At 37.1% G+C, this 22,441-nt stretch overlaps 1 protein-coding gene across 1 annotated transcript in view; it reads right to left on the bottom strand.

Moving 5' to 3' along the window:
- The window catches only part of gsap (gamma-secretase activating protein), a 41,189-nt gene extending 21,414 nt beyond the window's left edge, over positions 1-19,775 (bottom strand). The window contains exons 1-10 of the mRNA XM_083546246.1: positions 19,274-19,775; positions 16,466-16,536; positions 15,184-15,240; positions 13,189-13,258; positions 8,509-8,553; positions 7,370-7,458; positions 4,793-4,862; positions 4,504-4,553; positions 2,474-2,578; positions 47-103 (exon numbers count right to left, since the gene is read on the bottom strand). Of these exons, the coding sequence (XP_083402372.1) occupies positions 47-103; positions 2,474-2,578; positions 4,504-4,553; positions 4,793-4,862; positions 7,370-7,458; positions 8,509-8,553; positions 13,189-13,258; positions 15,184-15,240; positions 16,466-16,536; positions 19,274-19,361 (702 nt within the window). The 5' untranslated portion in view covers positions 19,362-19,775. The remainder of the gene's footprint in view (positions 1-46; positions 104-2,473; positions 2,579-4,503; positions 4,554-4,792; positions 4,863-7,369; positions 7,459-8,508; positions 8,554-13,188; positions 13,259-15,183; positions 15,241-16,465; positions 16,537-19,273) is intronic.
- Positions 19,776-22,441: the final 2,666 nt, after the last annotated feature.

Raw genomic sequence — 22,441 nt, 5'->3', positions numbered from 1 at the left:
AAATGCAACACTAAAGAAACTGACAATAATCAACCAGAATCAGTACCAGAATCTCAAAATTGTGATCAGGGAAAAACTGTACACACTTCAGCATGTACTTCTCCTGAAACAGAAAAAGAGTCACAATTTCAATGTAGTCACTTAAATGATCGTAGAAAAGACATCAATGAATGCAATGTTCTGACCTTAAAGCCACTTGGGAGATCAAAGATAAACTTCACTTTGATATGTGGTGCTGGAATTACAGTAATTTAGAGCTACAGTGAAGAAAATAAGTATTTGAACACCCTGCTATTTTGCAAGTTCTCCCACTTAGAAATCATGGAGGGGTCTGAAATTGTCATCGTAGGTGCATGTCCACTGTGAGAGACATAATCTAAAAGAAAAAATCCAGAAATCACAATGTATGATTTTTAAACAATTTATGATACAGCTGCAAATAAGTATTTGAACACCTGAGAAAGTCAATGTTAATATTTGGTACAGTAGCCTTTGTTTGCAATTACAGAGGTCAAGCATTTCCTGTAGTTCTTCACCAGGTTTGCACACACTGCAGGAGGGATTTTGGCCCACTCCTCCACATAGATCTTCTCTAGATCAGTCAGGTTTCTGGCCTGTCGCTGAGTTTGAGCTCCCTCCAAAGATTCTCTATTGGGTTTAGGTCTGGAGACTGGCTAGGCCACGCCAGAACTTTGATATGCTTCTTACAGAGCCACTCCTTGGTTATCCTGGCTGTGTGCTTCGGGTCATTGTCATGTTGGAAGACCCAGCCTCGACCCATCTTCAATGCTCTAACTGAGGAAAGCAGGTTGTTCCCCAAAATCTCGCAATACATGGCCCCGGTCATCCTCTCCTTAATACAGTGCAGTCGCCCTGTCCCATGTGCAGAAAACCACCCCCAAAGCATGATGCTACCACCCCCATGCTTCACAGTAGGGATGGTGTTCTTGGGATGGTACTCATCATTCTTCTTCCTCCAAACACGTTTAGTGGAATTATGACCCAAAAGTTCTATTTTGGTCTCATCTGACCACATGACTTTCTCCCATGACTCCTCTGGATCATCCAAATGGTCATTGGCAAACTTAAGACGTGCCTGGACATGTGCTGGTTTTAACAGGGGAACCTTCCGTGCCATGCATGATTTCAAACTATGACGTCTTAGTGTATTACCAACAGTAACCTTGGAAAAGGTGGTCCCAGCTCTTTTCAGGTCATTGACCAGCTCCTCCCGTGTAGTTCTGGGCTGATTTCTCACCTTCCTTAGGATCATTGAGACCCCACGAGGTGAGATCTTGCATGAAGCCCCAGTCCGAGGGAGATTGACAGTCATGTTTAGCTTCTTCCATTTTCTAATGATTGCTCCAACAGTGGACCTTTTTTCACCAAGCTGCTTGCCAATTTCCCCGTAGCCCTTTCCAGCCTTGTGGAGGTGTACAATTTTGTCTCTAGTGTCTTTGGACAGCTCTTTGGTCTTGGCCATGTTAGTAGTTGGAGTCTTACTGATTGTATGGGGTGGACAGGTGTCTTTATGCAGCTAACGACCTCAAACAGGTGCATCTAATTTAGGATAATAAATGTAGTGGAGGTGGACATTTTAAAGGCAAACTAACAGGTCTTTGAGGGTCAGAATTCTAGCTGATAGACAGGTGTTCAAATACTTATTTGCAGCTGTATCATACAAATAAATAGTTTAAAAATCATATATTGTGATTTCTGGATTTTAATTTTTTTAAATTATGTCTCTCACAGTGGACATGCACCTACGATGACAATTTCAGACCCCTCCATGATTTCTAAGTGGGAGAACTTGCAAAATAGCAGGGTGTTCAAATACTTATTTTCCTCACTGTAAGTCTTAGTTTACCAATGATCAGGCTTCATTTATCAGCATTTTTGGTAAAGATGTGTGTAAATGTGAAGTGGAAGTGGAAGTTGTTTGAATTCATGTGGATATCAATAAAAAGATTTATAGAGGTGTTATCAAAAGTTTTCGAGTCTAGTTCTGTAACACGCCAACAGATGGCAGCACAAGGCACAGTGAGCGCCGACCTTCATATGTCAGTGTGCCAAAAGACATCATCATGTGTACGTTGAGAGCTGTGCAACTGGTGCTGTTCTGACCACATGTGTTACCAAATCTGCAATGTCATCATGGACAGCAAGTTAGAACAAAGAGCAAACGTGAAATTTCTGTTCAATTCGAAAAGAGATCAAGAAAATCTTTAATGAGCTCAATACCCAGAAACTAATCGCCATTTTGTGCATGATGACCATCAAAAAACAATCCACAACATCACCATCATTGTCGGTGTGTCACACTGAACAGTCCAGGCGATCCTCATGTGTGATTTGAATCTGTTTACATCTGTTTGCATAAATGCTGCATAGATAAAAGCAGCATAGATGCTGACTGTCTACTATGTCTCAGAAACCGAGCACCAAATGGTTAAAAGAGATGGAATAAAAGGACCTTGCTCGTGAGGAAGAAGAGTCTCTGGGTGTCAGAGTCCCACTGAGCCCAGCAGAAATCATCCGTCACTCTGTTTTTCACCAGATGCTCTGTGTTCTGCATCACCTGTCACAGGAAAAATCAAACACTCTCAGCGAATCATAAAACGTCAGACTGAGTGGAATAGTAAAAGCATCTTTTAACTGGATTTTAACTGAAGTTTCTCCTTCATTAAAAATGAATGTGTGGTATATTCAAAACTAATACATTCAGTTCTGATGTGCCTGTGTGTTATACTGAGGGAGGTGAAAGCAAAATCTACAAAATTAAATAATTAAAAGAAGCTGGTGAAATGTATCTGTCTGAATTGTATTTTTTTAAACATTACTAGGGAAGAGCTGACACAAATCTAACATTCCTTGATAGGAGTTTATTTACCAATAACTGTAATGACACGTCATACTGAAGAACATTTTATGTCCCAGAGCACTTGCCTTCAGGATTGTCATTTTCGTAATCCTGTCAAAAATCATACCGAGTCCTTACTTGTATTCTGAACCCAATATAAAATCCTTAGTTCATCTCTCAAAAGAAGTATTTGCATCAATTAACATCTCATTGCCTGGTATTATATGAGGAACTCTGGTGTGTCAGAGAAGTATGTGAGGGTGGTGCAGGACATGTATGAGGACAGTGTGACAGCAGTAAAATGTGCAGTAGGGAGGACAGACTGGTTCAAGGAGGAAGTTGGACTGCATCAAGGATCGGCTCTGAGCCCTTCCCTGTTTGCAGTCTTGATGAACATGCTGATGAACGAGGTCAGACAGGAGTCTCTGTGGACTATGATGTTTGAGGATGATATTGTGATTTTTGGTGAGAGTAGGGAGCAGGTGGAGAAGAGCCTGGAGAGGTGGAGGTATGCGCTGGAGAGAAGGGGAATGAAAGTCAGTAGGAGTAAGACAGAGTACATGTGTGTGAATTAGAGGGAGGGCAGTGGAGGGGTGTGGTTGCAGGGAGAAGAGGTGGAGAAGGTGGAGGAGTTTAGGTACCTGGGGTCAACAGTGCAAAGTAATGGAGATTGTGTTAGAGGAGTAAAGAAAAAAATGCAGGCAGGGTGGAGTGGGTGGAGAAGAGTGATAGCAGGAGTGATTTGTGATAGAAGGGTAAAGTGCGAAAGAAGATCTCATTGCCATCAGAAATCTTTTTGTCATTGTTCAGAAATGAAATATTTAGTCATGTTGTCAGTATGACGGCACACGGTTTCAGTATTTCCTGATGTAAACTGAGGTTTGAATTACAATTATTAAAAATGCTCAAGGCTGAATTTCTTTCAACCGCAAAATGTACTGTAAATATTTGGGATATTGATTGTAAGAGGATTCACACTTTTACCTTACTGTACTAGTGTTCATTCGTTTTCTGGTCTTTTTTTTTTTATTGTAATGCTCTGTCTCTGTACACTCACCAATTGAAGGTTCACGAGACAAGATGTTTTTTGGGGTTACGACTGTTTAGGTGAGAACCAGTATAATATCATGTTGCCAGAGAGAGAGAGAGAGAGAGAGAGAGAGAGAGAGAGAGAGAGAGAGAGAGAGAGAGAGAGAGAGAGATAGATAGATAGATGGATGGATGGACGGACTGGAACTAACAAACACTGTTCCCGCACGACAAAGATCCTGTACACAAAGCAAGCTCCATTAAAAATAAGGTGTGTGACAGTTGGAGCAGAAGAACTTGAGAGCCCTGACCTCTTCAACTGCTCTTCAGCCTTTGTGGATGAACTGGAACACAGACTGAAAACCAGAGACCTCCTCATCCAATAGTTCCTGATCTCAATAACGATCTTGTAGCTGAATGATTATTAATCTCCACAGCCATGCCCCAAAATCTAATCAAAAACCTTCCCAAAGTGTGAAGTCTGTTTTTTTAACAAAAGGGGGAACTTTTCTATATTAATGCCCATTGTTTAATAGCCATATGTCTGTATACTCTGTCATATAATGTATGGTGCATTTTTTTTTATATTTATGAAATGCAATATATAGACTTACAACTCTACAGCCTTCCTGCCTCCCCAGCTGGATGTGGTACTGGTCAATATCTTGACAAAAATGGGAAAAAATTGATTAAAACAGGTATGTAAAAAAAAAAAAAAAAAAAAAACACAGGATTTTACAATAGTAAACTTAGAACCATAATTTGTATAAACATCATGTATAATTAAAAGCATCTTCTTCATTTGAAAATATATTAAAAGCTCTAAAGCCCTAAAAAACTATTAATAAACGGACAAACTGTAGCAAATAGGAATATTTACAAATACACTGGTCCGATACATACAGCCATCTTCTGCTGCCACCAACAAATGGCTTTCCTGCACCGAGTTCTGTGACAAGTGTGGATACAGAAACTGAAGAAAATAAAAAAGACTTTTAATCAAATACTTTATCAACACTTTCCTAAATTGCAATACGGTTAAAGGAAAAAACATATACAGTTCACACTTATATATTTTATCTCACAAACTACATATAAAGTCTACATCGACACATTACACATAGAGGTGAGAAATGAAAGAAATCCCAGGCTCTGTTTATGCTATTGGAAGCATTTCGTTGGCATGGTCAGGGTTTGACTTTTCCCCTTAGAGGGAAATCTCACTGCCAAGCAACACAGTTATTTTGACTGATCGTCCGTACCCTATGATGAAACCCATCTTGCAGGGAATGGTTTGTTCCAAGTAAAAAAGTCCCCATCCAAAGGACAGGGGGCTCATTGAATAGGTTGGCGAGCATGAAAATGATCCTCAAATATCAATCCGAGGGAATACTAACCCAGAGGGATTTTGGTGTTACTGTTAGCAGGGTTGGCCAAGTCCTAAGAATGAGAATTCAGGTAAAAGTGGAAAATTCCACCAGAAAAAAAGAGAAAAATATAAGTAACAAATCTGCTACTTTTAGATGCACTCAAAAAGTTAATTTCATAGTTTTATGCAAAACAACTTTTATTACTTATGTTAAAAACTTTTAGCATTAACTCGGATTTGACATGCTACTGAACTTTTTTAACAAACACTGTAAAACTAACGTCTTTCAACTTAGATGGAGTTCATGCCTTCTAAACAATAACAACAGATGCCTAATTTTATATGTCTATGCTTATTCTATCACATTAAAATGTTTTACTGTGATAGGGTTTACCCTAATGTTCTGCACTGGATTATACATCAAATGCAAATGGAAAGCAACAGCGCTAACTTTATTGTAAACCTGAATGTTTACATTACATTACACTGATGAACTTGACTGGATCCAAACTAAGCCCATTTTAATCACCCAAAGAGTAGAGGTCAACCAATTTTACCGATTCTGATAGCTAGGTTGGATCACACTTTGGTTCGTTTTTAAAATCGATAGTGTGAAAAAAAAAAAAATAATAATAACTAGGAAAAAAAATTTAGAATAGTAGTTAACTTTGTAATAAAAATAACATTTAAAACAGTAATACATAATGAAAATTTGCTAAATAAAATAAATATGAATATATTGTTATTAAATACTGAAGAAAATAAAAGGCATGTATTCATATGTAATATAATATAATAAATAAGCATGAAAAAAAAAACTACAAATAAACAGACCATGGCTTCAGTGATTCGCTCTCATACTGTATAACTCAACCCGGAAAAACTATTGGGATGTATTTTAGCCGATAGCCGATAGTTCCAGCAATCAACTATAGATGCTGATTAATCAGCAAAACCAATTAATCAGTCCACCTCTAATAAAGAGGGCATAGGTTATGTGGCAGGCTCTGTGGCACGTGCAACAGAGCCTGGTCCAACCAATGGGTACTCCAGATGCAGCATTTAGCTGACGCCGTCATCCAGAGTGACTTATTATTAATTTTTTTTAATCTAATTTACGCAGGAGCCCAGGAGGGGCAACTCGATGCGGCAAGGATTTGAACTCACAACTTTGAACTCCAAAACTGGTCCCCTGAATCCAGGCCCCTGATCCCTCCTCCTCCCTATGTCTCTCTTTTCTCCCACATAGGTGGGTAATTCTGACACTGCAGAGAACCTGAGCATTTCCCTGACCAATGGCACATGACTGTGATGATTGTTCATTTCCTTTTTTTAATGGGAATTCCCCTTGTGCACTTCCCTCTGGAGCAGACGTGAATTGAAACTCTCCGGGACCTTCAACCAAATAAGGGTAACTGATTGGCAGAGAGTACCGTTTTATGATATTCTAAGTGAAGCAGGACGCTCAGACCACAAAAACCACAATTGTTGAGCCATTGGGGATTGTGTTCCCTGGTGGCTCACCATAATCTAAAGCCAGGAACCTTAGTTCAAGAAAACATTACACTGTCTCAGTATACTATTCCACTAGCTAAGCATTCACCCTGATTTCCACAGGTGGTGTGTGGCATATTGCTAATATCAGCTGGTAAATCTTCCACCCACCACAAAAGTGACATTGTGTCACTTACCCAATTTAAAGTCCCCTGTTGGAAGAAACCTTACATTTTCTATTCCCTATTTTTTTTTTATTTGCCACCTAAAAATGTTTATCACATGCTAACTGCGATATGCTCATCAACATGACTGCAGCCTAGACTTAGACATACTTATCGATCCCATAAGGAAAATGATTGTGTTACAACAGCAACAGTAGGTTACAAACAGTAGTGGTGGGGTAAAAAAAAAAAAACTGAATGTAAGTAAATAATTTTAACTTAAATAAATAAATACGATATTGACAGATGATGCTACATAAAAAAACAGAGTGCAACAGACAATTCAAAAAGAAAGAAAGAAAAGAGTGAAATGACCTAAGTGTCATTGAATGTGTGAGTGTGTAAAGTGACAGTGAATAATGAATAATTAGATATGTATATAATATAGCCTACCTGAACTTTGACCTTGCAATCCACAGCTTTTATAACCTTAGTGTTGTTAATTGGATGTATCTCTATAAGGAGAGTCAGGTATTTTGAAACTACAAAAAAGGGGGAAAAATGTAGTTATGGATTTGTAGTATGGTAAATGTATATACTCATTGGTTATTGGGAACTTCTGTCAGAGAAAAGATACTATATATGGACAATAGTATTAAGACACCCAACCTTTTCAGTTATATGAGGTTCTTCCAGAAAGAGTTAGCACAAAGATGTAGGCACGCAATTTTATCAGACGTCTTTGGATGTCCTAGCATTACATTTTCCCTTCACTTGAACTAGGACACCCAGACCTGTTCCAGCATGACCAAGTCAGCACCAGGAAGATCTGCTTTACATGCGTTGGATGTACGTGGAAGATCTTCTGCTATAGAGCTCGATACCTGACTTTACCGTAGTACAATAGTACCTGACTTTACTAACGCCCTTGTGGCTGAATGAATCCACAAATCTCCACAAAATCTAGTGGAACATCCCCCGGGAAAACATAGACGTAATTAAAACCAATCTTATGCTCAGCTGTCAAAAAAACTTTTGTCCATATAGTGAATCTAAAGTCCAGTTCAGAGTATAATTAACTTATTCTTTTTGAATTTTTTTTATACAAGTCCCTTGTATATTGCGTAGTATGAACCGAATGGATATTACATACACAATAACCGAACATAAGAAGGTAAACATTCGACCACAATAGCAGCACTATTGGCATTTCTTTGTAGCCAAGGTGAGTTCATTATGCAGTGGCTTTCTGCTTGCTGTAATACAGACACCACTATCACATCATCTAAACTACAGAATCTATGCATTATTCATAGTGAAAATAACTGAAAACTTTAGCCACTGAAGTAGAGGAAGCCTCTTTATCTCTTAAGATCACTTGTTCTTATTAAATTAATTGTGTTTAAGTCTATTGCTACTGCTGCACTTAGTATTACAGGAATTAATTTATGAATTCAAAATGTATTCTGTAAACCATTGATTTTTCTAAAGCTACTATGTAAAACTGAATTTAACTTGTGTGTGTGTGTGTGTGTGTGTGTGTGTGTGTGTGTGTGTGTGTGTGTGTGTGTGTGTGTGACAATTTTGGATACCTGGTTTTAAATCTCCTCCCTGCACTGACCGTGTCAGACTGACCGCTGAAGAAGACAAAGACATTTTTTATTATTACAAGGTATTATATTATCAAGAATACATCAATATAAGAGAAAGATGCTGATATATATTGTGTATATATTATCTATCTATCTATCTATCTATCTATCTATCTATCTATCTATCTATCTATCTATCTATCTATCTATCTATATCTCTCTCTCTCTCTCTCTCTAAACCTTGAAATGCTGTCAGAGGAGTACCGATTGTTTATATTGAGTGTTTATATTGAGACATTGGACCATCTTTACCAAGAAGAAACCAAAGCTTTTCTCTCATCTGTGATTAATGGGGCTGCACGATGAAAGGTGTATGGGAAATCCAATCGTGGTTTCCAATAACTGATTAATTAGCCAATAGTAAAAATATACATAATACTCCATATAAAATAGTAATACAAAACTAAAATGTATGTAATTACAATGGTCTGGACTTTGTGAAGACGTAAAGATGGCGAGTTTCGGCATGACTGTTTGGATCTATGTGAATTGGTGACACTTTACATTTTAAGGGGTCAATCTCTTTGAAGCTACCTAATGGTAAGCTAATTTGTAGAAGTTTTGTGTAGAACAGAGAATCTTCAGCTGTAACTTTTATTTATGATAAATGGCAGATGTTCTAATCCAGACCGACTTACAATTATCTCATTCATACACCAGAGCAGTTGAGGGTTGAGAGCCTTGCTCAAGGGCCCAACAATGGCAGCTTGGTGGTGCTAGGATTTGAACTCATTGCCTATCAATCAGAAGTCTTGATGTCTTAATAACTGAGCCACCACTCAGTCATCATGCTGTCATAACAACAAAAAATGGTATGAAGAACTAGAGCGAAACAATCTAATTGTTATTGTGCTTCTCTTTATTTCTAAAAGGAAAAAACAGCTTTAAGAAAGTTGTAGCACACGACAATAAATTGTATGGGCTACTTTAGTACTATTAATCTGTCCTGTATAGAAAATAGGGAGAGTCGACACTAAGACTCAAAATTCCTATCATTGAAGAGGCAAGCCTAAAATAAACAGCATTCCAGAGCAATGAGAGCACAAAGGGAGCACCAGACACACTGATGTGAACAATCCTAATATACAGACTTAAAAATTCAACAAAGACCACTCTCCACTGTAGAAACATGTGCAGTAGAATCCACTGTTCGAACCAAAAGATCTATCCTTCTGTTCAGCAAAAATAACTTTCTTTGGATTTCTCAATGGTGCTCAAATGTAACCAGGCTCCAAAACATCAAATATCAGTTTATGCAGTTTAGTCACCACCCATGATTAATTGATAGCAAATAATTAGATATTCGTTATATGTGAAGTAAAACCTCAAGTTTAAGCCATTTGTTATCTGCTGGGTCCTTGAGCAAGGCCTTTAACCGCTTAGTTTTATAGTAATAGTAATTGCGAGTTGCTTGGGATTAAGGCAACCTTAAACCTTAAACCTTTTTTTTTTTTTCTGTAAGGGGCCAAATCATTTTTCTTTTCTTTTTCAGTATGTAACAGAAAATGTTACAGTATTACTGTACTACCAGTATTACTGTGGAGAATTTATTATGAGTTTAAATGTATTTATTTTGCCTCTTAATGCTAAATTAGTTTCTTATTTTGTTCTGCACTGTACACACAAATGACCAACATTTCAATAGATATAAAGCCTATTAAAAGAGCATTATGACATTTACTTACTTATGCATATGGTTAATGGGTGAATCTAACAAATAATTAGGCTATGTTAGTAATTAGAGGTCGACCAATAGAGGATTTTACCGATAGCTAAATTGGATTGTAATTGCTTATAAGCAATTAATCAACCCATAGATTTTTAAATAGATACTGGATAAAAAAAACAACAACTATGAAATACAAATATGATATGAGTAAAACATTAAAAATGACATTTTCAAAATATGTATATGGCATTTTTCAGAGGGCCGGTTCCAAATGTGGAGGTGTAGGGTCCGTATTTGGCCCATGGGCCATAGTTTGGGGACCCCTGGATTAGGGCATCTTCCAAATACCATAAATGTAATGTAAAAATATTTATTATTCAAGCCTGAGAGAATTTAACTGCCAGGTTGTGGCCACTCAAAAGTGCAATACTGGTTTTGCTGTTGTGTGCCTGAACATAGCACTTCATCTGATGAGCCTCTGGAACATTGCTCCGAGCAACATTGGCATGCACAAGGCCAGTCCAAGTCACTTGTTTGCATTCACTGTGATCTTAAGCTTTGAAGCCCATAGTTCCAGCTTTATATCACAGACTCTCTGGAGCCTGGCCGTGGCCTCTGTGGTTAATAAAGGCCAAATTCAGCTCCCTCCTAGATACTTCTGCAAGTCTCATAGCCAGCTCAGATGTTGGCTATTAGTCAGTTGGGAAATGCCCAGCAGAAGGGGATATCAACATAGCTCTAAGAGAGCTTTAAGACAATTTATCAGCTTTGGATTCCTACATAATAAGATATCTGTGCCAAAAGATCACTGGTGCCCCTGAACTTCAAAGGGGCTAGACATTAGCATGGATTTAATCAGAGGATTGAATAATATTAGTAGCATGCATGAGCAGGACTGTGACATCATTCTAGTGCTGCTCAACTGAACATCAACTAGACATCATCTAGTGCTGCTCAACTCTCATTTATTTTTACAGGCCCTTACCCAGAGCTTATCATACAACTAAACAAGGTTTGCTTGGGGCCCAGAAGTGGCATCTTGGTTTGGCCAGGATTTGAACCTCATGACCTTTGAATCCGAAAGTCCAATGCCGTAACCACTAAGCTACCACATTTACATTGGTGGAAATTATTATTTGAACCCAAGCTGATTTTGTAAATTTACCCCCTTACAAAGAAATGAACATTTTAGAATTTTTATTCCAGCCTTGTGCAGGTCTTCAATCTTGTCCCTGATGTCTAGCTCTTTGGTCTCGCCCATGGTGGTGGAGAGGTTTCAATGGAAGAGGTTGATTCTGTGACTGGTGTCGTTTATTCACATAACGAGTTGATATTTGGAGATCTTTCCTAAAGGGACAGGATTAATTTGGGACTGTGGGAGTCAGATTTCTTGCTAATTTGGTACGGGATCAAACACTTATTTCACTCGATTAAACACAAATTAATTTATAACCTTTCTTTAATGTTTTTAAAGGATTACGTTGCTCTCTCTGATAAAATAAACCTACCATAAAAATTCCACAAATAATTATTTCCCCCACTGTATCTTTCAGGGTAAGAGGTAGGTATATATATATATATATCTATATCAAGACTCTTTTAAGTGGTGGACTAAACTTCCCCTAGATGCCCAAACAGTTGAGTCACTGGCTATCTTCAAACGACCTGTAAATACCTACCTCTTCCTGAAACAATTAAATTAGCGCTTATTATTTCCTGTTTGTTTTATGTGAATAAAAAAAGTGCTATAATTCCTCAGAACAGAGTTTTTTGGCTGATGGTATCTTACGTCTGCAGCCAGTGAACCAGTGTTGATTTATTCATTGATGGAGACTTCAAAGCTCTTTCGCACGTCAGTACATAATCTGCTAAATGCCATAAATGTTAACATAAATGCTGCCTCATAACTCAATGGTCCATGATTTAGTGCTGAATGTTATGCTTGTACATTCTGTCCATGTTCTCTCCATGTCAATATAAAAAAAATGCATGAACACAATTAGTATCACTGTAACTCACATGGTCATTAAAAACACCTAATATAAAGTGGTATTGATGATGATGATGATGATTGTTTTATATTATTAGTATTACTATTAGCATTATGCTAGTAGTAGAATCATGATCTGAACTGTTTTACATCCAAAAGCTACAATCTAAAAAGGTAAAAAAATGGTGAGGAAAGATAGGCATGTCCTGTACTCTCACACGTGCAGTCCACTCTAACTTTAGCTTTAGCGGAAGTTACACCAATAATCGTTTTTATGGCAGCGCCCTTAGGAAACAGGTGGATATTAACATCAACATTTGTGACGTGCCCTTATGCTCGCACTTCCTGTCACTGTTTAAGTTCAGAGATTAGAAGACTGCTATCTATCTAGCGGTCAGGATGAAAACTCAAAATGAAACAACTGCCATGAATCTTTTTAAATATCAATATTGCATTTTTGAGAATCGATGCAGTATCGACAAACAAAATATCGCAATACTCATATGCATCAATATTTTCTTACACCCCAGTTTTTGTACTGCTTTACTATGTAATTTGTCCATGCGCAACATACACTTTTAAGAGTGTTTTCCTTGAAAAAGTTCCATTTGTTTGTGACTGAGGAAGCAGCAGTTTGAAAGCCTATTAAATGTTTTTTTATTTTTTATTGGTTGTGTTTCTGAAACTACACATGAAGTCAGATATTTTTTTCTAACAGCTAATACTGTTATGTAAACTTATGAACAAGCCCTTTTTTCATGTCTACTATATTTCTGTTCTTTATCCCCGAAGAAACTTGGTTTAAATACTGAACGTCTGCCAATAAACAAATATGAATGTAAAATGGTACATTTCATTACACACTGTATTTACTAATCACTACACTGTGTAAATACCCCAGACATTCTACTGTTTCAGAAGAGACCATTTTCATCCACTAAGCAGATCAATTGAAACCTACCCAGCAGCGTTTCTTCTTTATTCAGAGAGCAGTTGCTAATACACACTTGCTTGTCAAAAGTGTACAGGAGCTGTGAAAATGGAGAAAGAATAGGAATGAGAAACATACTGTAACATTAGGGTTTTGTTTAGAAGCAAAAATAATTGTTCATGCATAGGCCAAAGCATATGATACAGAATTATCAATGGATATCATATTTAATGATGATGAAAATGGCTTCATATGGTTCAGATAATTGACAAAATAGATCATCTGACTGAGCTGTGAAATATAACTCCACAGATTCCTTTCAAAAGTATTGGAATGGCAAAGCATTTATGCCCTATACCAGGGATCCCCAAACTTTTTCTGTGAGGGCCACATGATTTTTCCTTTCTTTAATGAAACCAGGTCAATCTGTAACAGAAAATGACACGTGACTACCAGTATTATTGTGGAGATTTTTTAATGATTTTGTTTTTATTTTGCCTATTAAAAGAGCATTCTTATGATCAGCAACATTTTTTCATATTCATTGCTATTGAAATCAAAACATTTACTTATGCATATGGTTGGTGGGTGAATCTAACAAATAATTAGGCTACTTTCATAACTAGAGGTCGACCGATAGTGGATTTGACTGATACCAGTAGCCTGCTAGTTGGATCGTACTTGCTGATAATCGACAAATGGATAAAAAACAAACATACTGTAACACTTCATATAAAATAATACCAAACTTTATTTAAAAAAAAAAATAAATAAAATACTGAATCATGAAAATGTGCTAAAGAAAATAAATATAAATATATTTATTAATAAATCTATATAGTTATATTTATTAACCAACTTCATACAGCGAGCAACACATCAACTTTGAGGACAAAATGTTCACTTGCTCATTTATATTTCCACCTGTCAGTGGTCAAAATGCTATGCCTGATCAGTGTGTGTATATATATATATATATATATATATATATATATATATATATATATATATATATATATATATATATATATATATATATATATATATATAGCTAGATATAAAATAGGGCAACAACAATCACCTTTCACACTTTTCAATATTTTTGTTGAAAAATGGGTTGAAACTAATTTTGGTCAGCACATCCCGCAGTTGAAACCAAATGTCTTCAGTATATAGCCAAAGAAATAGAAAAATATTCACACCATCACAGTTTCCACCATCACAGTTCCTTATTGCAGAGGATAAGAATGTACTTGCAACACATGTACATCCCACAGTGGTGGACATGGTGCAAGATGATTCGTTTTATCTTGTGATTATTTCGACACCTCTGTAGACCACTGCTTGCTGTTACTACACCACCAAACACTCAAATGTGCACTTGTTTTTGTAATAACTGGGTTTATGCACCACAGGCCTATTCTATTAGGAAGGAAGCCCATTGGTTAAGAATCTGAGTTACTGATCAGAAGGTCGCGAGGTAAAGTCCTGGTATCGCCATTTTGCCAATCTTTTGGGGCCCCTTGAGCAGGGAAATTACCCACCTGTGCTCCAGGGGCGCTGTATCATGGCTGACCCCAGCTTCCTAGCATCGCTGGCAAAGACGAAAGAATTTCACTCTGCTTTATTGTACATGTGACAAATATAAAAGTCCCTTTCTTATAAGATCCCTTTCATTGATTTTGCTGACAGACTGTTCATCTGGACAATGTGACCTTAACATGAAGTGCCATTTTCATTAGGATTTATTCAAGCTGTTTACATCTGTCCCCCGATAATTAGGCCTCCTAATGTATGTTAGGCATGTTAACCACTCAGTTATGCAGTAAAGTCATGTACTGCATCTGACTTAAAAAAATCCTGCACTCGTGATTCTACACGTATTAAACCAGTTTTTATTTCTGTAAACTATCACCCATCGTTAGAAACTCCCAGAGGGCTAAGATACCTCAAGTCTTAATAAAAATTTAAGTCAACTTTAAGTGCATGTGCAGCAGGCAAAAGTCCAAAACTTCCCCAACGTACCTTATTCTGTTTGGTATGTGGGTCATATTTGCCAATTCTGGTGTTTCCTGTGACTCCCTGTGAAATGCAATCACAACACTATTAATTCCATCATCACACTTCATTGGGGTCTGGGCTTGTTTAACAAACAGTTATGTGACAAACCAAGTACACAATCCTTTAATTGGGTCTGTTTATTTATCAAGGTCTAAAGAGCAAAAATCACACATGACAAAATGAAAAACAAAAAAAAAAACCCTTAACATATTTAATTTTAATAGTTTTTTCCCCAAACATTCTTAAGGTCACCATTCTACAGTGAGAAGGACTGCTAAGAAATGAAGATCTTTTAAGGTCTTCCCCAGAACGAATTCAAACAGGTAGAAACACTTTTATGTTTTTTGAGATACATGTTCCATTGGTTTCTATGCAACAAACTGGAATTGGACAGTGACAAAGTGGAAGAAATTTCTTTGTACAGATGAGTACAAATGTGAAATGCTTTGGCTCTGAAGTCAAACTTCTGTAAAAATCTTGAACAGGAAAGATGTCGACAGTTTGTTTTTGAGCAAAGATGGTTATTCCAGGTGAAAGGATGGCTACCAATCCATATTTCAACAACAGGCAATTATGTCTGGATGATGTTAATTGGAACCAACTTCATGGCAAGACAATGTAGTGAATAAAAATGCAATCGCAAAATCAGCTCAAGGTCAATCACTTAATGCTCAGATATAAAATAAAAAAATAATATAAGAGCTTCTTCAGGTAACCTTAAGTCTCTGCAAGTACATGAAATGTTCATGATGATGTTCACCTCTCCACCAAAATCACCACAAACACTTTATACCATTAATGAAGCATGATGGAGGAAGGGCTGGTCATTTGGCATGGTTTAGCAGCCAAAGGAAAGTCATTTAAAGTCCACTTCATACTTTATCTGTCCAGCAGGTTGAGATCTAAACAAGAATTAGTGTGTTGGAATGGCTAATCCATAGTCTATAACTTGAGATGATGTGAGAGGATCTTAAGGAAGCTGAGTGTGAACCTAAAACAATAATGTATTGAAACAAAGAAAACGATGGCCAAAATTTCTCCAAAACAATATGAGAGACATATAAACTCCTACACACAGAGTGTTATTGCAGAATATTATTGCTGAAGGCAGTTCACCATGTTCCTGAATGCAGATAATATTAAAACACAAAATTCAAGACCAATATATTTTCTATTTCTGTGTGCTGTTTATTAGAAAAACATTAAATTCATACTGTATAATAAAAAGGATTTTTTTTAAACTTACTCTCCAGGAATACACCACACCTTCATCCCTCTCAACGTTCAGGATCTGAGTGTCAGCGACCAGCACGATGTCTTTGTAGCATGAAAAGAACAAATCAGCGTTCAGTGAAAAGCATGTAATTCAGTAAAAAATGAACAGTATGAGCAGCATTTGTTTTCTTGCCTGAATAGTGCAAGTCAAAACATTTCTATCATTTCCTCTTATCCCTCTTCTTCCCCCTCTCTCCCTTTTTCCTCTCTCTTTCTTGTTAAACATGCTCCTCAGGTACCAGTGACCAAAGTAACTGTACCTTTTTTTATTTTTGGATCGGTCTGATTCATCCCAACGCCCTACCTCTGGATGGAGTTCTCTTCAATAGGGGACGACTCAGTGTGAGAATTTTTCCACATCAACAGCCTAAAGTTCCATTAAATTATTATGCAACTCAAAAACTTTGAGGATGGATTTGGACTGTAATTAAGCAACAGTCTACTACAGTGGATCAGGACCACAGTTGCATGAACAGCACCCATCACTGCATACCTTAACCATGATAAAAATGTAATGAATGGACATTTGATGTTGGGAATGAGGACGGGTTCCTTTCTGAGTCTGGTTCCTCTCAAGGTTCCTATCTCATACTATTTCACAGAGTTTTGCCACAGTCACCACTGCCTCACTCATTAGGGACAAACAATTAGAAGCAACAAAACTATACATTATTTTATTGCTGATTTATCTATTTAACGCTGCTTAAAGACAATATCTAATGTTAAAAGTGCCATACAAATAAAAATGTATTGAATTTCTTACTGATAAAACTGTTTTGTACAAGTAATGTCAATTAATTAATGCAACATAAGATAAGGGGGTGTGGCCATTATCAAACAGGAATTACAATATTATAATAATACAAATGTTTGATCATTAATAAATATTTATGAATAGGATGTTCTACTATAACAAAGCATACAGTATAACATTATTTCCAATCATGTCCATGTGCTTATAGTCCAATCTTTTTACTCCTGATCCTGATCTCATACCGTCTCCCAGTTTACCTATACGTCTGCTCATTTGGGACAGCATGCCTTGCAAAGCAAGTAGCAGCTCATTAGTTAAAGCTAATCAATAGGTCGGGGTTCAAGGCCTGGTTCAAGCCCAAGCTTCCACTCTTAGGGCCTGTGAGAAAGGCCTTTAACCCTCTGCTCTCCAAGGGGCACTGTTTCATAGCTGCACTCTGACCCAAGGTTCATAATATCACTGAGAGATGCAATGAAAGGTTTTCAGTGTGCTGTAAAGTACATGTGACAAGTATAAAGCACCTTTTTTTCTTTTCTTTATATATAGTGAGTCAAGTCAAGAGGCTTTTATTGTCATTTCTACTAGACACAGTGGTACACAGTAAAAACGAGACAACGTTCCTCCGGCACCCTGGTGCTACACTAAACAACAACATAGAGCTACAACACACCACAAGCTACATAAAGTGCATCGAGTGCAACCTAGTGCAAACAGTGCAGACAAAAAACAGTACAGACAGACAGTGCAGACAGATGGACAACACAATACAATACACATAAGACAAGATAGCGCCGACCAGTAAACCTACTGTATACTCTGAATATACAGTACTGTGCAAAGAGAACTATAAAAACTATAACCAAGAGTAAATATAAACAAACACAATGCAGTGCAAACAACAGCAGTAAGCAGCAGGTAAGAGGTGCAAAAAACAGCATGTAAACAGTGTAATATGGTTAAGTATAAATAATAATAAATAAATGATCAAGTGAGCGGAGAGAGGTGAGGTAAGGTGAGGGAGTATAGGCATGTATACATAGATGGACGAAACTACAGTTAAATAATGCACTGCAGGTTTTCCTGAGCTTTAAATGTTTTTTTCATGACATTTTTTCAGGGAACTCAAGTAGACATAAAAAATATTAGACTGATACTCAGATCTATTACACAGGATGCAGAGTTTCTCTATTTAATTCCAGACTCATGTTAATGTTTAATTTATAGAACCCCTGTGTTACAGTGCTTCTAGATCTATCTGTCTATTGTGACTTTACTCAATCAGATTGTTCTGAATTTATTCAACATTACAGTGGAAACATTAAGTCTTTAATGGCTTTTGAGACACACATGCATGTTTCATTTGTTTCTATGCAACAATCTTGGTAAAAGGCAAAAACAGTCCAAATGGGACATATTTGTCTCTAACAGAAGAACTTGTATAAGATGGAGAACCGGAGAGAAGATGTGATCAGAGAGAAAATCTTCAGATTGTTACATGACCAAGTTTTTTGCATAGAAACAAAAGTAACATGAATTAACATGTCTTAAAAACCATTAAACACTTGGTGTTTCCAAACTTCTCAGTCTTTATATATGAACTTGGAAAAGTGTTTACTAGAAACCTGTTAATGTTCACCAACATCTAAATATAATTACATTTTTATAGTAAACAAACTTTTTTATTATTAATACTGAAATGTAAACATAAATAATGCTTTAACATGTAAAAGAAGATGAGAATAAAGGATCAAACTGATATATATATAAATATGAAAGTGATTTTCAGACATGACTGACAGCAGGGTGAGCCTGAATATAATATAAATATTTATTTATTTATTATTAAGTCAGCAGATGTTTTGTGTCATGTGTGTTTTGGAGTGTTTGTTTCATTAATTAAAATAAAGTTTTGACACTTTGTAAATTCCGGAGACCTGAAGCTTGTTTTCAGCTGTCAGAAGGTTACAGATCTCACTCACACACACACACACACACACACACACACACACACACACACACACTCACCCCTGTTTCTTCTTACTGTCTCTTCTTTCGCTAAAATGTTCGAAACAATATCTCTCTGAATGTCGAATGTTGTTGTGAACTGCAGCATGTCTCTCGGGGTTTTGGGGAGTTTCCTCAAATCCACGGCGGACTGGAACCCGCTCCCTCCTGCGCCTGCATTCAGGAAATGATCGGATCTCACGTCTTCATCAGCCGCAGGGTGCTGATCAGGGCGGTGTGGATCAGATCTCAAACTTCTCCTACTAAATACAAATCGCCGCACACTACGCGAAGGTGTTGGGTTTTAGTCCCAAACAACAATGACTTCATATCCTACATTCAGTGATTACGTCACTGTTTACCTGCAACTTTTAACACAGTACAGTACACTACTGTGGTATAACACATCTGCGCGCGCACGAATACGAATACACACACACACACACACACACACACATTGTATCAGTTCCTGGGTTTTAGGTACCATCAGTATTCAGGGAAACGTATTGTTTAAGCCCCGCCCCCTTTGGTATTTTATTTGCTCTCATGCTGTCAGTCATGATGTCATGTGATACACAACGTGACTCTGATCACACCGAATCTCACTGCGTGTCTAAAGTAGCAGTTTATTTACTAATAAACTTTGTGCATTTTTGTGAACCTGTAAATAAAGAAGTACATCTAATTTATGGAGTAATGTGGAGAGTATGGAGTACTGGGTCTAAGTAGAAGGGTGTCAAAACTTAATGCACAACAGTAGTTGTTGGGCAGTAGTGAACAGTGAATTTCACCCCAGGCCTTCAATCCAACTCTTAATCCCATCATTATGACGCCACGTCTATAGAAACCTCAGTATTATAGAGAAACACAGTAGAACAGAGTGCTGCATCACAGACAGGAATCTCATACAGTCAGAATAAAAGTCATCACTAAAGCAAGAAACCCAATGAACACAATTCAACACGTCTCCTTTCACTGGAGCCACAGCAGCACCGCCCGCATACATCATCTGTAGCAGAAGCATCGATATTCACCTCATAAAATGATTTTTGCATTTTTCTGGGGGGTTTTTCTGAGTTTTCTTTTTTTTTGCATTACTTTTTTGGGGGGATTTGAAATGAAGGCAAATTGTGTGCTTTCTGCATCACAGACAGGAATCTTGTACAGAGAATGAATTGCATTATTAATGCAGGAAACAACATGAGCAGAAATTCAACAATTTGTACGATATAATTCTGGAAATCATCCTACAATATTGCTGCAAAAATAAAATTAACACAAAAAACATATTGCAATTTTAAATTTCATGTTTTTTTGTTTTTTTTTACACAATACACAATAAGCATTTATATTATTTTCCTGGACTGGGCATATAAAACCCACATTGTTTATATAGTTTGGGAAAATAAGGGCCCTGTAATCCTTTAAATATCTCTCTTCCTTTTTTTCCTCAAGGTAAAAACAGACACAACTACAAAAAGTGTTACATTAAGATTAATCAGTAGAAGCTGATATTAATCAATGTCCTCTTCCCTGTTCAATTCCAACATATTATATGTAAATTAGATTTAACAATAATGAGTCTGTGTCTTTTAAATTTTACAGAAGCAGAGTCAAAACTATATCGTGTTGCCATTTTTAACGACTTTACAGGTATTTTTTAGAATTAAAATGAAAGTTGACCAAATGTTAAAACAAGCATTCCAAGGTTTGAACAGTAGGTGTCGCTGTAAGATAAGAAATAAGTCAAATGTCTCTGCTCCCAGTTTATCATTTCACAAATTACATTTTCTATCAATTCCTAAAACTAGTTAAACGTAACTGTAAACCAAAATACAATTTATAATTAAATTGAGCAAATATACTATTTGGAAAAAGTATTGGGACACTTGACTTGGGTCTGAGGAGATGAACGTCACCTATGGAGCAAAGATACGATTGCACAAAGTTGGCAATTTTCAGAGTGATATGTGTATCGGTACTAATTAGATGCTAACCAGATACTCCTTAATTTTACATGTGTGTATTTAACTGCCCCAATCATATTTATGGAAGAAAAAAACTGTCATTAGCTGTCATTAAAATAAGAATTACTGTATTTTTAGTTGTGTTTTTGAATTAAAATACAGAATAAATAAATCAAATATTGGTAATAAAGAGAAGGTTTTAAAATTTTAACATAAATAAAACAAGGAAAATAAATGCTCAATATATTAATAATGATCATTTTAAATGCTTTGTACAGAAGGTTGATTAGACATATTTTGTCTCAGATATATGATGTGAAGTGTCAGTTTCCAGTCACTGTCTCAGCTTCGTCCCATGTGGTGTTCGTTAGTGCTCTTTGCAAACCGAAGCATCTCTGTTCTGAGGATGCGACCATCCAGTAAGAGTCTCCTTTGAGAAACGATGGTGTAGAGCTTGTTCACGTCATTGGAAAATGTCAGTCTTCTTGTTGATGCCTTTTAGTCACTGATGTGGGTGTCTGATGGGACCATGATGAAAGTAAACAGGGTGATGGATGTTGAGGACCAGATATTGTTAATTCTCTGAAGGATAGCAGTCACTTTCATAGTGTTGTATTTGACATCCTAATCTGCATCACTCTTCTGGGAGAATACAATACCCAAGTCTGGGAATTTACATTTAGATTCATGGCATGTGGCAGATTGACTGTTATCTGAGTTGAATGCGGTGGTATCAAAAGGTTTTGAGACTTGCTCTGTTTACAATAAAGTACTTAATTTATTTACATTTTACCTTCACCTACAAAATAGTCCCCTTGCACAACAATACAGCTCCCAGCGTTCCTGAAACTTCTGAATGTGTCCTGGAAGTCTTCATTTCGAAGCCTGTCAAGTACCTTCTGCTATTCACACTGGATGTACATCATTATGTGTAAACAGCGAACTTTAAGCTAAATGTTCATCTTCAGGAAAAGCCCGCATGAGCCAAATCTGGCGAGTAGGGTGGGTGCAGAAGTGAGATCATGTTGTTTCCGGGAAGAGACTCACATGTGAGGAGAGGTCAGTGACAAGAGTGCGCGCCTGGTCTGAACAGCAGACGTGGTAACGCATGTGGTCAGAACAACACCAGTTACACAGCTCCTGAAGTACACAGGACCATGTCTTTTGACACACTGACTTATGAAGGTCGGTGCTCCCTGTGACAGTGTATGCAGCCTTGTGC

This window comes from Silurus aristotelis, assembly GCF_946808225.1.
Source record: "Silurus aristotelis genome assembly, chromosome: 7".
NCBI lineage: Eukaryota > Metazoa > Chordata > Actinopteri > Siluriformes > Siluridae > Silurus > Silurus aristotelis.
This window is presented reverse-complemented; position numbering and strand designations above follow the sequence as displayed.